This window comes from Archocentrus centrarchus, chromosome 13 (genome assembly GCF_007364275.1).
Source record: "Archocentrus centrarchus isolate MPI-CPG fArcCen1 chromosome 13, fArcCen1, whole genome shotgun sequence".
NCBI lineage: Eukaryota > Metazoa > Chordata > Actinopteri > Cichliformes > Cichlidae > Archocentrus > Archocentrus centrarchus.
Genome location: NC_044358.1, coordinates 28,267,896 through 28,284,169, shown reverse-complemented (window position 1 = coordinate 28,284,169; position 16,274 = coordinate 28,267,896). Strand labels below are relative to the sequence as shown.

The window sequence follows — 16,274 nt, the reverse complement described above, 5'->3', positions numbered from 1 at the left end:
GATGTGATGATGCAAAAGGCTGTAACTATAGCAACACAAATCTGTCATCCAAGAGAGCCAGCCCACCATATGCTCATGTTGCATTTTCAGCGTTTCAGTTACAAAAAGCAGTGACGGTGGAGCAGAGAGAATCTGGAAGAAGGATTAAATGATTTTTGTGTAGCTGACATTTAACAATGTTTGTGAAGGTTGTAGTTAACATATGCAACTTTGTGCCACAAAATAAAGTAAATTTGTATCGCCCAGTATTACATATGAATGTCTTTAAGAGTTTTACTTTCAGGTCAGACACAACACGATTAAGAAGAGGGCAAACTCCTGCTGCACTGCCCACCTCTTCCACAAGAGGGGGTTAGCGCTTCCTTTACATTGAGCAGCTGCCAAGTACACGCCGAACTATTGCCCAATCCTGTTTCTCACATCGGTGTTTTTTGTTTGTTTCTTTCTTTTTGGGGGCGCAAACCTGATAGTAGGTTGCAGCACTTTCCGGGGATATAGAGGTCTTATTTGAACAGGTATTAGACAGCTCCCTTGCTTAATAATTCAATGTGAAATAGTGATTTTTCCATGTTGTTCCACAGAGGAAACACAAAGCTGTAAAGTTATACAATTGTGAGCGTTGCCAAGGTGCAGTTATTGGGTTTTCTATTTGTGCTATTAGTATGGAATAAGACATTAACACTGGGTAATGTTTGAGAATAATTGCCCCCTCAAACTGTTTGCAGACTTTGTTAGCAAACACTACGGGGCACTTGGATAACACATACACATGCACACAGGCACTGCACAGATGGGAGACAGATGTTTAATAGACAAGGTCAAGGAGTCCATAGCGTAATTGTCTGCTCCGCCGTTTCTCAGTATTCTCTGCATTGTTCGGATCACCACATCCACATAAATCCTGGAAATTTCCTCTGGAATGGAAACCACGTTCTGCTCTTGGAGACCTATGGCGTTTTCTCTCAAGCACACACACACACACTTAAACACACACTTGCTGACATTCTGCTGCTGCGGTGCATTCAACAGATTAGGACTCTTCATCCATGCAAGTACTGATGCGTACATCTGAGAAAATAAATCCATTTATGAATTGTTGTGGTAGTATTTCTGCACCTTGTTGCAGTTCATTTTTTCTCTCCCTCTTTCTGGAGGTTTCCTTCGGCATTCAGAGAAAGTGCTACAGAAAGAGGATGAGTGCTGCAGGGAGATGATGGAACATAAGGAGAGGAGGAGAACTTTCTAATCTCATTATCTCTACCTAAACTAATCCACCACAATCAATACCTCCAAATCATCAGCAAGCTTGTACATGTATTGTACCCCTCACATAATACACACACACACAGACAGACCTCCTTGTAAGATATAGTCTTTGTAATTGAACTAAAGATGTCGGACATGAAAGAAACACTCCTGCTGGGATCGGAAGGAATCAAGAAAACCATCCTGCATGGAGGGACTGGAGACGTCCCAAAGTTCGTCACGGGGGCGAAGGTACTGTAGGCCAACTTCATTTACACTTTTGGATTATTCTACCACTGATAGGCATAAAAAAAACACACACACACAACTTCACATTCTCTCTCCAACACTCAAAATGAATCATATTTCACCATTTTTCATGTGATAGGTTAAAATAAAGCTATTACTCACAAAGCTAGTGTCAGTATTTGAAATGGAATAAGAGCTGCAAATGTAATTTTAACATGTCCACTTATTTATGATGGTATCATCAGCATCACATGATCATGCATCGGAAGAAGAGCAGTGATTTTGTTTTATAACCCTGCTGTCTGTGGCTGGTTTTAATGTTTAAGCAGAGCAGATTTTATCTTTTTTTTTTTTTATCATAAAGGATGAGAGTGGCTGTCTGCAAATACATTTGGGAGCTTACTGTGTGCTGCATCTTCATGAAGATTTATTTTAATATGAACAAAAATGACAGCAAAATAACACTTGTCTATTAAGTCTAATAATATAGTGTAAAACTTCATATATTTATGTTTGTAGGTTCATTGTTTATGATGATAATGCTGATTACAACGATGGCTTCCTTATTTGCAATTTATAGGATTCTGTCTCCATACCGTGCGCCTATCAGGAAATAATTCAACAAGATGCAGGAGGGGCAAAGAGGGCTGAGCATGTTCAAGTTCTTGCAGTTCCTATCAGCAGCCAGTAGAGGTCGATAGAAGACATACCCGTTTATAACTCCGACATTAATGAGAGCAAACACAGAAATAATTTCATTAGTCTAACCTCATTGTATGAAACAGTGATGCAGTATTATTTTCCACGACAAAATAGGTCAAAACGATTAAAAGGACCTTCTTCAAGGAGAAGTAAGTATCTGAGTTTGAAAATAATTTCTTTATATTTATTTGATGTTACAGACATGTGGCTTTCTAGAATTTCCTCTTCATCCCAGTTTTGTGTTACTCCTGATCAGGCGAACTGGTTGTGTCTTAGTCTCCTCTTATATTTTCCTGAACGTGTTTAGTACTGATTTCTCATGCCTGACTGAAGCCTTTCACGGGGTTCATGAAACCATTCATGAATTGTGCTGGTGCTGCCTATGAAATTATTATTTTTTTGTTACCACAGTTTTCTTTTAAAAGTTTTCACTTTCCTCGGATATTACACAACCAAGCAAGCTTGGCATGTCTGACCTTCCTCCTGTCTGTCTCCTTTGTTAAGTAACTGAGCTGTGTGAAGCTTGTGACATAACTTTTTTTTGGTGAGATGCTCAGATTTCACTGTTACGCAGGCCCTTATTTCACCATGCTTTGTTCGCCCATCACTGAGGCTTGCTTGTGTCCGCTCTTCCTGCTCCAGTTTATTTTTATGGTATTTTTCATAATGCTATGGCTATTTTATGTAAACTAACTTGTCTTGAGGAGGCATTGTCAGTTTTTCTTTTACGTTGACACATAATTTTCCCCACCTTGCCCACTGTGTACAGTGCTGTGCAAAAGTCTCGAGCCACCCCTCATTTCTGTATGTTCTGCTTCCAATGAGTCAGAATTTCTTGTCATTTTAAAAGTGGTCTTGGGGCTTTCTGAAGATCTTTCAAAAGTTTTTTTTTGGACATTGGCTGTTTTTTTCACCCATTTCAGGGGATTTTGTGTCTCTTCAAACTTGACATATCTCACCATGGTGTGCATGGTGTCCTTAAAAGATTATTTTAAAAGATTTTTAAAAGAAACTGGACATGTGGAGGACAAAAGAAGAAGTGGCAGTGGAAACCATGTGATTGGTTTCATTTGTCAACATGAAAAGCTTTCAAGCTCATAAGAATTGTACAAACTGTTTTTGCCTTCTACTCTGTTTCCCTTTATGTTTGCACATGTTTCAATGAATTGTTTTAGCTTTTTCCCATTTCCCAGCAAAATATAAAGAAATAAGGGGTGACTCAAGACTTTTTCTTCCTCCTTTCTGTGTTTCCAGGTGACCTTCCACTTCCGCACGCAGTTGTGTGATGATGAGCGTACAGTGATAGACGACAGCAAAGCGGTTGGAACACCCATGGAGATAGTGATCGGCAATATGTTTAAACTGGATATCTGGGAAACCCTGTTGTCCTCTATGAGGACTGGTGAGGTGGCGGAGTTCTGGTGCGACACTGTTGTGAGTTCCAAAAAAGCTTTGGTTTTGCTTTTATTTGATTGCACATTACCTAATTTTCTCAATCGTCTGCCTCCAAAGCAAAGTGGATTACATCCTGTTGGTCCAAAGCCATTCTGAAAAGTGTGTCTGTGCAGACAGAATGACATCATGCTGCAGATGTGCAAGTTATAAACAGCGCTTTAAATAGCAAGCAAACAAAACACCACAATAAGATGAGTTTTATGTGTTCCAGATTTAAAGGCCTAAAGTAAAGGTTCAGGTATGTGACACATGAGTCTTTATAACTTGTGAATGAATCCCCTGGAAACACGAAGCAGGATAATAGCAGGGAAAAAATCTACCACTTTGCTAGATATCAAACTGGCTTCAAAACTGAGCCATCGTTTTTGTGGTTTTTAACAAACATTCCTAAGTTAGGATCGGCTTTAGTTTTACTTTCAGTTCAATGTACTTTTTTGTTTTAATGAATAATATCATCTCATACACGTGAACAAAGATGGATATAAACTGTTATGCTCCAAACCCTGCAAGAGACTTTATAATACAGACATGCTACCTCAGAATATGTGATCATATATTATGTAACATAACTTTTTATGTGTGTGTGTGTGTGTGTGTGTGTGTGTGTGTGTGTGTGTGTGTGTGTGTGTGTGTGTGTGTGTGTCTGTGAAAGAGACAGATGGGTTGAGGCATACTGTCATTAATCCGCAGCGGTCTCACTTTTCCCTAATCGGCTCTGACTTCTGCTGAATCAGCAGTACAGCCTCCCCTCCACTCTGATTAGATTTGATGGGGCTTAGAGCATTTACTCACTCTGAACAACAGGGCTGCACCACATGCACCACTGAGCATGTGGTGCACTATCACTCCTCATCCAGCAGAGGGCAAACCTAACTTGTTAAGCAAACAATAAAGGGAATGCTGAATATCTCAAAGTGTTTAATGTAAAGCTTATGAATTGCAGTGTGATCATCATGTTACTTTTCAAAGCGACAAAATGACATCTGTGCACTGGAGTTATTATTTTCTTAAAAGCAGAAAAAATAATAGTATCACAATTAATCTAAATGTAACCTCAGTTCAACTACTAAGCATGTTTCGCCTGTTTATTTGGTGTAAAATATATAAAGTATGAGCAATGTTCAGTCACCTTGATAAAAGTGTTTTTTTTTTTTAGTTGCTGAATGATGCCATCTTACACAGAAAAAATATAAATATTTAATAGAGACACTGAATAATGCAACAACTCATAGGTTAAGTAGAACTGTAAGGCACAGTCATTAGAGGGAGACATTAAAAGTCGACTGTTTTATGACAGACCTCAGTCACCTTAAGTTTTGCATCATCTTGTGATCTTCTCCAGCACACTGGTGTTTATCCACTTGTGTCCAAAAGCATGCGACGCATTGCTGAGGGCAAAGACCCAGTCGACTGGCACATCCACACGTGCGGCATGGCCAACATGTTTGCCTACCACAGCCTTGGATATGACGACCTGGATGAGCTGATGAAGGAACCAAAGCCGCTCTACTTCGTCCTGGAGTTGCTCAAGGTGAGAAAGAAGAAACGCGACTCGCCTGGCAAACAAAATATTTCTAAATTAGGAATGGTTTTTTTTTGCATTAAAGGGGTTTAGCATATCTAGACTGTCCTCCGTAATTGATGGAAAACTGAAGAACAAACTCCCATGTATGTGTGCGTATGACTGACAGGTGCAGCAGCCCAGTGAGTACGACAGGGAGTCGTGGGCTCTGAGTGACGAGGAGAGGCTGAAGGTCGTTCCGGTGCTGCACGGCCAGGGAAACAAACTCTACAAACAGGGACGCTACCAAGAGGCCACACAAAAATACAAGGAGGCCATCATCTGCATTAAAAATGTTCAAACCAAGGTTACTACATTTAAAAAAAGTTCCAGGATAGAATTTAGCTTTCATCTACAAAGCAGTCAGGTTTTTTTAGGAACACAAATTTTCAGACAGGAATTTGAACTTCTTCCTCTTCAGGAGAAAGCTTGGGATGTCCCATGGATGAAGCTGGAGAAGATGGCCAACACCTTAACCCTTAACTACTGCCAGTGTTTACTCCGCATGGAAGAGTACTACGAGGTCATTGAGCACACGACCGACATTATCAATCAACACCCAGGTTTGTCACTTGTCATATGTGTTTTAACTCGACTAAGTGAGGGATTGTGTAGGCATTTTAAAGCATTAAAGTATTCTTTGCCTAGAGTATCATCACACTTTCCAAACGGTTGTGAAAGACTGTCACGTTGTGTAGGCATTACGTTTTTTTCACGCTTTTTATATGTTGGGCATGTTTTCATATTGTGAGAATGAGCACGTGAATGTTTTTTTATGATTGCTGTAACTGTACATTACATCCATCTATTAAAGTCAGATCCTGGTGCCTGTGCATTTTCTTCATTCATAAATACAAACTCTGAAGAAACTTTTACAACAGTTGTGTCTTCACTCTCCACAGGCCTATGACATGACTGCCTGCTCACAAACAGATGTGTTTATGTTTGTCCTCCAGGCATAGTTAAGGCCTACTACCTGCGAGGGAAGGCCCATGTGGAGGTGTGGAATGAGGCGGAGGCTCGGCAGGATTTCAGCAGGGTGCTGGACCTGGATCCTGGCATGAAGAAGGCTGTTAAGAAAGAACTGGCCATACTTAACATGCGCATGGAAGAGAAGAACCAAGAAGACAAGAGCAAATACAAAGGCCTGTTTTGACCTGATGAGACTAAGAACTGATTGACTGCAGAAGATTTCAGCTGTTAAATATCAAACCTCAGCAATTTAATTTTTCCTTCACCACAGCCAGCTCCCTGCCCTGATTTCCACACATGCTTTGACGCTCTCCTGCATGGCAGTATGCAAGAAAATGCTCCAGCCTATTAATCACATGTTATATTATATTAAATTCCAAATTCTATCTGACAATATGTATTAAAGTTAAAGGGAGGACTTTCAATGTTAAAACCTGAACTAGCATGGTTTATATTTTCTGGATTTGCATGAGGATTAAATTTTTTTTAATATTTCTTTGTAGTTTTACTATAATGTGTAGCAGGGCATAAAGATGTACCCAGATGCTGTAAAGTCAGTTTAAGGAGTACAGTAATTGGCTTTCTTACCAAGATTTAGATGTAAAGGTTGATGCCCCTCTCATTAATACTACTTCAGAGTAAGGTCCATAGGTTTTTGGACAATGGAATATTTTTTGGAATTTTGGGGTGGGAGAATTTTGTCTACATCATTATCCACTACAATTTTAAAATCAAACAAAGTGTGAGTCAAGTGCAGATTTTCAGCTTTAATTCAAGGGCTTTAAAGGAGTATTGCATCAGCTGCTTAGGAATTACAGCCATTTTCAGAGGCTCAAAAGTAATTAGACAAACTTGCATCATTTTAAATGCAATGATTGTTTTTAATACTTGGATGAAAATCACAGTGAAGCACAGTATGATCAGTTTTGCAGCATTTAGCCGAATCTGAGCAGAGTATATATAGACCTGTACACTTCAGAATTCATGTTGTTACTTCTGTCAGGAGTCACATCATCAATAAATATTAGTGACCCAGTTCCACTGGCAGCCATTCATGCCTGTGCCATAATGCTGTCTTCACCATGTGTGACAGGTAATGCGGTATGTTTTGGATTAAGCGGATTTCTCTCCTTCTCCACACATCATTCTGGTAAAAGTTCATCTTGGTTTCATCTATTCATTTTTCTTTCTTTCAGAATTGTATGGGCTCCTTTAGATGTTTTCTGGCAAAGTCTAATTTGGCCTTCCTGACTTTGAGTGTAACCATTAAAGTGCAACTTGTGGTAAACTCTGTTTATACTCATGAAGATCTCTCTTGATTATAGACTATCATAATCATACGCCTACCTTGTCGAGTATACTCTTGACTTGGTTGGATGTTGTGAAGCTGTTTTTCTTACCCATGGAAATACTTTTGTCATCATGTGTTTTAGTGGTCTTCTGTCGTCTTTCAGGCCTTTGGATGTTGCTGAACTGGCTGGTGTATTAATTCATTTTAAGAACCAGACTGTTGATTTTGCCGTTTCCCTGACAGGTTTATTTTGGTTTTTCAGCCTGATGATGGCCTCTTTCACTTATATCTATATCAGTTTGACCTTGCATTGAGAATTTCAGGGAAAAGCTATTACATATAAGCTCGACAATCACCTCAGTTTGCTTAATGTGTCGTGAAATAATGCTAGAACAGGCCTCGCTTGGCAGTGAAACTGTTTGTCAGTCAATCATCCAGTTACAACTGAGCCTCTGAAAATGGGGGACGTGTAAATGGCAGTGATTCCTAAACAGTTAATACTGTGCTTTTGTTAAACCTCTTGAATTAAAGCTGAAAGTCTGCAATTCAGTCACATCTTGATTATTTTATTTAAAATCCACTGTGTTTGTAAACAGAGGCAAAATTACAAAAACATATGGAGCCAACTGTTTCTCCCTGAGGCCAGAAACCATTAAACACAAAGCCTGGGAAGGAACAGGCCGCTTGACAATCTCCTTACCACCAAAACAAGACAGCAGGTATATTTTGTTGCTTTTGGACAGAACCTGGCTCTTTTTTTTACACCTTTCCTGTCAGTGCTATGCCATCCATGGTTATGTGGTTATGTTAACTTGACATTTATTCTACTGTACAGACACGATTGTGGGTATCTTTGTATTTAAAGTCCAGAAAGAAAGTGAATACTTGTGTTTTCCATAATGTCAAACGTTTTTTTAAGAATACTGTTCTGGTTTGTAGTGTTATTGTGCGATACTTATTTGGTGTGTATTAAAAAAAATCAATTCCTGTATCATCTAAAAGCTTTTCAGTTTCTGAATGACTGGATTGTGGATCATGAGTGTGCCGGCAATTTAACTAAATGATATTGACTGAAATAGTGCCCATGTTGTAAAAACATTCCACGTTGTATATATTATTTAATTTAACATTTTATTATACCACAAGATGGAGCTCTAACTATGGAAGCTCGTTTCCGCCACTAAAAAAAAAAAAATCGCCATCCATAACTCAAAATTTTGAGTTATTAACTCAAAATTTTGAGTTAATAACTCGAAATTTCAAGAAAATAACTCAAAATTTTGAGTTATTAACTCGAAATTTTGAGTTAATAACTCGAAATTTCAAGAAAATAACTCAAAATTTCGAGTTAATAACTCGAAATTTTGAGTTAATAACTCGAAATTTCGAGTTAGCAAAGCCAATCAAGATGCGTGGTGATGGTACGTCATTTCCTTGTTACGGAAATAAAACCCGGAAGACACCAGTTATCAATGCTACAGCTAAGCTACCAGTACAGATCCGATCATGAATGAGCAAATTGCTAAGTACTTTCAGCGAGGATTTACAAACGATGAAATCCTTGCGTTATTAGCTGAATCACATGGCATCATTATCAGCAAACGCACCCTCGAAAGGATCTTACACAAGAACAGACTTTGGCGCAGAAAGAACAAAACTGAGGTGGAAGAGGTGGCGGCTTTTATACAAGCGCAACTGGAAAACTCAGGTCAGTCACATGGATATCGCTGGATGCACCAGAAGTGTTGGATGAATGGAATTGTGACTGACAGAGAAACAGTTCGTCTTCTGCTCCGTTTACTCGACGGTGAAGGTGTGGATTTAAGGTCCCGTAGACGACTGCGGAGGCGAGTGTATCATAGCAGAGGCCCCAACTATGTGTGGCACATCGACGGATACGATAAGCTTAAGCCATTTGGAATTGCAATAAGTGGATGTATTGACGGCTTCTCAAGGAGCGTTATATGGCTTGAAGCTTACAAGACAAATAATGACCCCAGAGTGATTGCTGGTTACTACATGGATGCCGTGATTCAACATGGTGGATGCCCTGATCGAGTGAGATTAGATTTAGGAACAGAAAACGTCCATGTGGCCCAGATGCAAAGGTTTTTACATTTTTCAGACAGTGATTCAGAAACTGATCATGTCACTTTTGGAGCAAGTACAGGAAATCAGCGTGTTGAAAGATGGTGGCTAATCTTACGAAGTCAGTGTGTCCAGTACTGGATCGACCTGTTTGACAAACTAAGAGAGGATGGACACTTCTCAGACTCGTTCTTGGACAAATCATTGGTCCAGTTCTGCTTTCTTCACATTATACAGGTGAGTTTACCTACTGATATCTGTTGTAACTGACTGTTTTAGCAGCATACATGGCCTTTGGCATATTGCTGAAATACTGTATACATTAAAGTACACATGAAAATTATAGTTTTAAATCTGATCTCTTTTTTTCAGATAAATATATTAAAATGAATATCAAGGTACACATATTACAAATTCATTATGTGGGTTTATATGTGTCTCTGAAATTGATCATTTATAGTGGGCCAAAACTAATAAATAAATAAGAATTCAAATCCCCATATTATACATATACAGTTTTAGCTAAAAATAAATTAAAATGCATACATCATAATCTAAGCCACAACTGTGCCTATGTATATACATTAACATGTTGTGCATTGTACTGTGTATAACTGCATGTGACAAATAAACACTATCTTAATCTTAATCTTAAAAATAGTGAAATTAGAACAAAGTTTGCATTACAAAGGTACAATAATGGTGTCACGTAATCTAACATAATTTATGCAGAAGTTAGTTGTTTTTTGTACATGTTTAAATTAAAAATGTTACTTGTGTGTATTTTTGTCATCAAGGAGGAATTAAACGAAGTTGCTTTGGCTTGGAACGACCACAGAATACGCCCAGTCCACAACTCCCGCAGTCCTCATGGTCGACCGTCTTTTATGTATGCCCTCCCAGACATCTATGGAGCGAGAGACTGTCTCCAGCATGTCAATATGGAGAAAGTTGAAGCCTGCCTTGAAGAATGTGTGTTCAAAGACTTTCCATGTGATGAGGATGTCTTTCATCTCTGTGTAGAACTGATGGCTGAACATGCTCTGGGCTTCACAAATGATGTGTTTGATACAGTGGATCTGTATGTACAACTAAGGCAGCTCATGCTTGCTCAGTTGGAGACATTGCCTTAAAGGTTATACCTATTTATGCATTTGACAGAGCTGTTGAAAGCACATGTCCTTTAACCTTTGTGCTTCCTTAGGAACAGTTAGTCCTCTGGCTTAGAAGAATAAAAATTAAAAAAAAAAAAGTAATTCACACTGTATAGTATATAGAGTATAGTGTATAGTGTGAATTACTTTTTTTTTTTTTTATTCTTCTTATTTATATGTGTGTGTATATATGGTTGCAGGTACAAAATACATTTCACTGTGCATTGTACTGTGTATAACTGTGCATGTGACAAATAAACACTATCTTAATCTTAATCTAGTCTTTTTTTTTGTTGTTATTTCTACAGTAATTGTTGTCTGCACAAAGAGAACATCCCAGTTTTTTCATGTACAAAGGCTTAAATCTTACACATGCTGCCTGTCAAACCTGGTATTTGGAGATCATTAAGGTAAAGTGATATGTCTCATGGTGGATTTATGATTTTAGCTTTCTGAAGATATTTTTTTTAATCCTTGTTCACTTGTATCTCATTTTTGATGTCTCTTAATTTTATTTTTTTCTGATAATGTTAAATTACTAATTTGGTTGTCTAGATTTTTTTATATAGAAAATCTAGCTTATAGATGAGCTTAACTAAGCAAGGTGATGATTGTCTGTCCAAAAATATATATAAAAATGAACTGAGCTCTGTCATTGTAGTCTCCTTGAATACTTTATTATAATACACAAATCTCAAAAACAGGGACACTTAGCAATTAACATTTAATCCAGAGCAGTAAGTTAAAAAAAAAGTGACTACACAAATCAAAAATGTGCAAAACTTGTAAAATATCAAAGAATTTAAGATAAGAACAGGTAAAATGGCAAGATTTTACAAAGATGTCCTAAACTTTCTGAAATAAGAACATAGTGGCCTAAAATTCTATGAACCAAAAACATTAAGGTTTAAAGCTGAAAAAATATTGGGGAAAAAAGTTAATAAGAAAAATCAGTCATGCAGTGCAATGAAAGAAGGGAGAAACAAGACTTTTATCCCTCCTGATACATCAAGAAACAACCCCCAGCTGAGCACTTGTTGATTTCACTTAAGTCCAAAATAAAAATATATCAATTATGCTTTATGGCCACTCATTTTAGCAACATAGTCACCATAACCCAGATGGCTGAATAGAGGTGCACAAAAAATAACTATTGAATTACTGGCATATAATATAAAACTGAACTTGTAAACATTAAAACTTGTGCATTATAATAGAACATGTTAGATATATTAACTATATTACTGCAGGGGTCTCAAACTGTAACTTCTGAGGAGCCACTATAATCTCACTTTATAACATTAGATAACTAAACTGTCAGATTTAAATTAAGTTTTTCCTTCTTTTTTTGGATTGAGTATGGCTAATGAAATTATAGAAAAAATTTATAAATGTGTAAAGATACTTTGATTTTTAACTTGGTATGCGCAGATGCTGAATGAGGCAATAGGAATTTTTATAAAAAGGCCTCCAGGCTGCCACTTTGACACCTCTGCAGAAGTGCATTAATCAAGTGTTTTCAAAACATATTGCCGTGTAATAAGAACACACACAAATAAATTCAAGTCTCTAATTTTGTACCTCAAGTTGAATTCAATTAGTGTTTCACCAATAACTTTCTCAGGAATCAGTTTTGAAACATGTGATTCACATTGTAACAGTTCTGTTTTAGTGCACAACTCAAATACAATCTCTTGTACAAATCTGTGGGTCCAGATCCAGTGTTTGTGAATTAAAGTATTAGATAATGTCCATGACCCACACATTGGATTCCAACACTCTGTTCATCTCAGAACTAAAATCAGGATAGCTGTCATAATTTATTGACAGCTCCAGTACACATCCACATGTGTGTGCCACAGGTCGCCTCTGGAAACCTTCAAGTTCGTTAAATGCAACAATGATGTTCTTTCCAAGATATAAGTCTGAACCTGTGCAAAACCTAAGGAACAAGCACAAATGTTGCTTCTCAACATTCTTCACATATGTAGTTAGGTATTTCTGAATAACCTTCTGATGGGTCGTCATTGTTTCAGGAAAAGTGAAACACCCGAGAACCTTTCTCACATTTGGTTGGAGGGCTTCATATACTGAAGACAGATCACAAAGGCTTTCACCTGCAGTGCTGAGTGTTTTCGCCCACTGTTCGATGACATAGGCAGGCTCTTGGACAAGTGTTTTGTGTGCAAGCTCCATTAGGACTTCGGTAGCATTGCAGGCTGTTGGCATCCTTCTGCAGCTCTGGTTATCAAGTATGTCTACAAGTTCTTCTTGGTCCACACTGCTAAAATCTGACTGCCACGCCTCTAACACTGTACGCTCAGATTCAGGCATGAACTTGAGAAAATTCTCCACAATATCACTCTTCACATATCCAAAGGCAGCTTGTTCCAGAATGGCAGGGGCAATTTTCACAGGGAGATATTTCTCTGTGGCCCATCCAAATGCAATGATTCTGCCCACACTCTCCCACTCCTGCTGCCCAAAATCATGCCTTAAGAAGGGCACTTTGTAAGCAGTTCCAGTGGTGCACTGGTCATAGAATTCCTTCCAGAATTCTGAAAGACAGTCTCTTACAACTCCTCCATGATCATAAGCTTTTTCAGGTGTTCCATCAGGCAGTACAAGCTGGATTTTAATGTCAACATCTTCGAGATCATTAGCACTAAAATGTGAAATGAGCTCTGGCATTACCTGCCCTCTGTGAATGACTAGTACTCTTTTCATTCTCTCACTGGTTGGGCCAGGTTGTGGAGTTAAAACCAGGGTGTCGTCCAAATTTATTGACTCACTGTCAGAGACGGGTCCAACAAAAACAATGTCACTGCTGTAAGAAGAGTTATCACTTACAGCCTGCATGGAAGAGAGTGAAAGGTTATTGTCTGTAGTGTCTACAGTTTGTGTCACATCAGGGCTGACTTGTTCAAAAGGAGCAAATGAAGAAACTGTAGCAACAGTAAAAGAAGAGGAGTTTTGGTCTTGAGAAGATGATTGCAAACCTGGGCTGCTTTGGGTTTTTTTTGTGGTCAGGTAAAACCTAAGGATATTTAGTTTTGTAACATTGTACATTTCTCCAACTGTTAATCCACCATCAACTGTCATCTCTTGATAATCCTTTAGATCACATTCAAAATCTGTTAAGGGCCCCCGAACATTTCCTCCATTTGGAAAGAACAGATCTTTTGCAACCTGTAATATGTCACTTTTCTTAGCGTCCTTGCAAATTACCATTTTTCTTGTCCCTCCTCCTCGTCTAGCTCTAACCTGCTTGAAAACATCAGCATCTTCATCATAATGCATCCATCCTATTTCTATTTTTCTCTTTGTCTTCAGAGCATTTCTTTTATGGGTTGGTTCTGAATGTTCTTGCGCTGTGCTGCTGCCATCTTCAGATGTTTTTCTTTTGGACAATTTGGTTTTCAGACGTTCAAAAAGCGTCGACTTTCGGCTGTTGCCCTGCCGTCTGCAAAATCCAAATACTGCAAGGCGATCACCATATGATGGTAGATAAGTCTTCAGCTCCTCATCTGACATCAGATTTATAACACTGGCATCGATCTACAGAGGGAAAAATAATTCACTTTCACACACACACACACACACACACACACACACATATATATATATTTGAAAATACAATTATATATTGAATGAAAAAAGTAGTATTTAAAAGAAAAAAAAATTAGAATTATGTACCTTCTCATTCTCCAGGGTTTGTATTATTTCCTCAGAGACTTCTCTTCGTCTCAAGAAGTCAGTCAGGTCTTCCATGCTGTAAACAAGTATGTACAAATGATCACTTATGAATCCACCATATGATCATCAAGTCTCGGTGTCTAGTGTACTTAATGTAGTTGAGAAGCTTGTAATATAACTTCCTGGGTAATATACCTTCCCTGCAATTAAACACTAATCAGTGGTTCTCAAATTGTGGGGCGAAATGTCATGACAGGTGGGATGCGAATGACCTGGGAGAAAAGTCATGCGGAACATACGTTGAACATCTGATTTATTTTCACAGCGGAACGAGGAAACGTTAGCAGCTACGTTAGCACGGCGACTAGCCAAGCCAAGCTGTGCACATAGTGCCGTCATGCCGCCACTTCAACATCGACCCCCAGACCGATCTTAGCGTGTGGTGTTAAAATATTTCATATAAGTGAGGCATAACGGAAAAAATCTGCACTGATTACATACCTTTTAGATAGTTACCACTCGTTAGACTACATCTCTACCTGAAAACCCTGGCGACAATGCAGCACAGTCTCTACCCGAGTGCGGCTGTGCCCTGTGCTTCCGGTAACAAGGAAATGACGTTCCTGCATCCGTTCCTGCATCCTGATTGGCTGTGCTAACTCGAAATTTCAAGTTAATATCGCCATCTGTAACTCGAAATTTCGAGTTAATAACTTGAAATTTCGAGTTATTTTCTCGAAATTTTGAGTTAATAACTCGAAATTTTGAGTTATTAACTCGAAATTTCGAGTTATTTTCTCGAAATTTCGAGTTATTTTCTCGAAATTTCGAGTTAATAACTCAAAATTTTGCGTTACGGATGGCGATTTTTTTTTTTTAGTGGCGGAAACGAGCTTCCATATCTAACTGCTCTAACTGTACCTCTGCAACAAACTGATCCCTGATGGAGAAATTATCCTGTGTCCTGAAAACGGCTCCTTCCTTCCTTCCTTCCGTCCTTCCTTCTTTCTTGAAATGCTTGTGTGTGTTGTACATTGAGATAATACGCTATCTCCATAGCATGACATCATACTGAGAGTTGAGTTTCATTCATGGATTCCCCGTTCATCATCATCATCATCACCCCCACCCCGCCCCAAGTATCTTTAAAACAGGTCCCTGCTGGACGCTAATGCGCCATCAAATGATGATAAAAATCAGTAGCAGTTTAAGAGAAAACACATTCACACAAAAAATTGACATTCAACCCAGGCCATTAACGTTCCCTTTATGCATTTCTTTGCCTGGTGCAACGCAAGTAAACAAGTAGAAAAACACGGTGGGTTACAAAGAGCCCATTAGAAACCGGATGCTGTCTATCTTTACACATCTAACAACGTATTTTTACATACACACACACTCCAAAAAAAAAAAATTCATCTGAATTTCCTCAAAGCCTGAGTTATAAAGATTTGATTTGTGGTGCGAAACTGTGGCACTGAAGTCTTGCCTATCCATGCCACAACAGCAAATTCTGCATAGCAGCACAGTCAGCCGCTGGCTCCTCTCCATAACCACTGGTGCTGATGTTGGGAAAAGGGCAAGAAAGGGAGGAGGAGGATGAGTAGAAGGGTGGAAGAATGGAGGGGGCTCGACAGCCCTGCTTCGCCCGCTTCCAACATGGGATGCGTCAAATCAGCCAGAGAAAGCCACTTATGTGGCGGAAGTACGAAAATCGTGTAGGCAAAATAAAAAAAAAAACTGCGACTGTCACATTTTGGAGTAGCGGGAATAAATGAAGGAATGTGATTTGTTTTGGACGGGACTCTGTGTTTTAGTGTAAACGGATTTTTTTTCCTTTTTTTTTTTTTGCTTTGAATGC

The 16,274-nt window shown here is 38.6% G+C and overlaps 3 protein-coding genes across 5 annotated transcripts; 2 read left to right on the top strand and 1 right to left on the bottom strand.

Annotated features, from left to right (window-relative positions):
• The first annotated feature begins 1,392 nt into the window (after positions 1-1,392).
• On the top strand, positions 1,393-8,466 carry aipl1 (aryl hydrocarbon receptor interacting protein-like 1). Of its 2 annotated transcripts, none has more exons than XM_030743602.1 (6): positions 1,393-1,497; positions 3,451-3,630; positions 4,994-5,182; positions 5,343-5,519; positions 5,634-5,775; positions 6,169-8,466. In XM_030743602.1, the coding sequence occupies exons 1-6, from the start codon at positions 1,393-1,395 to the stop codon at positions 6,366-6,368; spliced, it is 993 nt and encodes a 330-aa protein (XP_030599462.1). In that variant the 3' UTR covers positions 6,369-8,466. The 2 variants fall into 2 exon arrangements, with proteins under 2 accessions (XP_030599462.1, XP_030599463.1); XM_030743603.1 differs by lacking the exon at positions 1,393-1,497 and adding an exon at positions 2,193-2,345.
• Positions 8,467-8,817: 351 nt separating this feature from the next.
• On the top strand, positions 8,818-10,820 carry LOC115789981 (uncharacterized). Its single transcript, XM_030743601.1, has 2 exons — positions 8,818-9,800; positions 10,361-10,820. Exons 1-2 carry the CDS (start codon positions 8,982-8,984, stop codon positions 10,694-10,696), a joined length of 1,155 nt encoding a protein of 384 aa, XP_030599461.1. The 5' UTR covers positions 8,818-8,981; the 3' UTR covers positions 10,697-10,820.
• Positions 10,821-11,457: 637 nt separating this feature from the next.
• LOC115789980 (uncharacterized) lies at positions 11,458-15,041 on the bottom strand. 2 transcript variants are annotated; one of them, XM_030743600.1, is made up of 3 exons: positions 14,915-15,041; positions 14,414-14,489; positions 11,458-14,297 (listed from the first exon to the last, which is right to left on the bottom strand). In XM_030743600.1, the coding sequence occupies exon 3, from the start codon at positions 14,249-14,251 to the stop codon at positions 12,458-12,460; it is 1,794 nt and encodes a 597-aa protein (XP_030599460.1). In that variant the 5' UTR covers positions 14,252-14,297; positions 14,414-14,489; positions 14,915-15,041; the 3' UTR covers positions 11,458-12,457. The 2 variants fall into 2 exon arrangements, with proteins under 2 accessions (XP_030599460.1, XP_030599459.1); XM_030743599.1 differs by having other exon boundaries at positions 11,458-14,275.
• Positions 15,042-16,274: the final 1,233 nt, after the last annotated feature.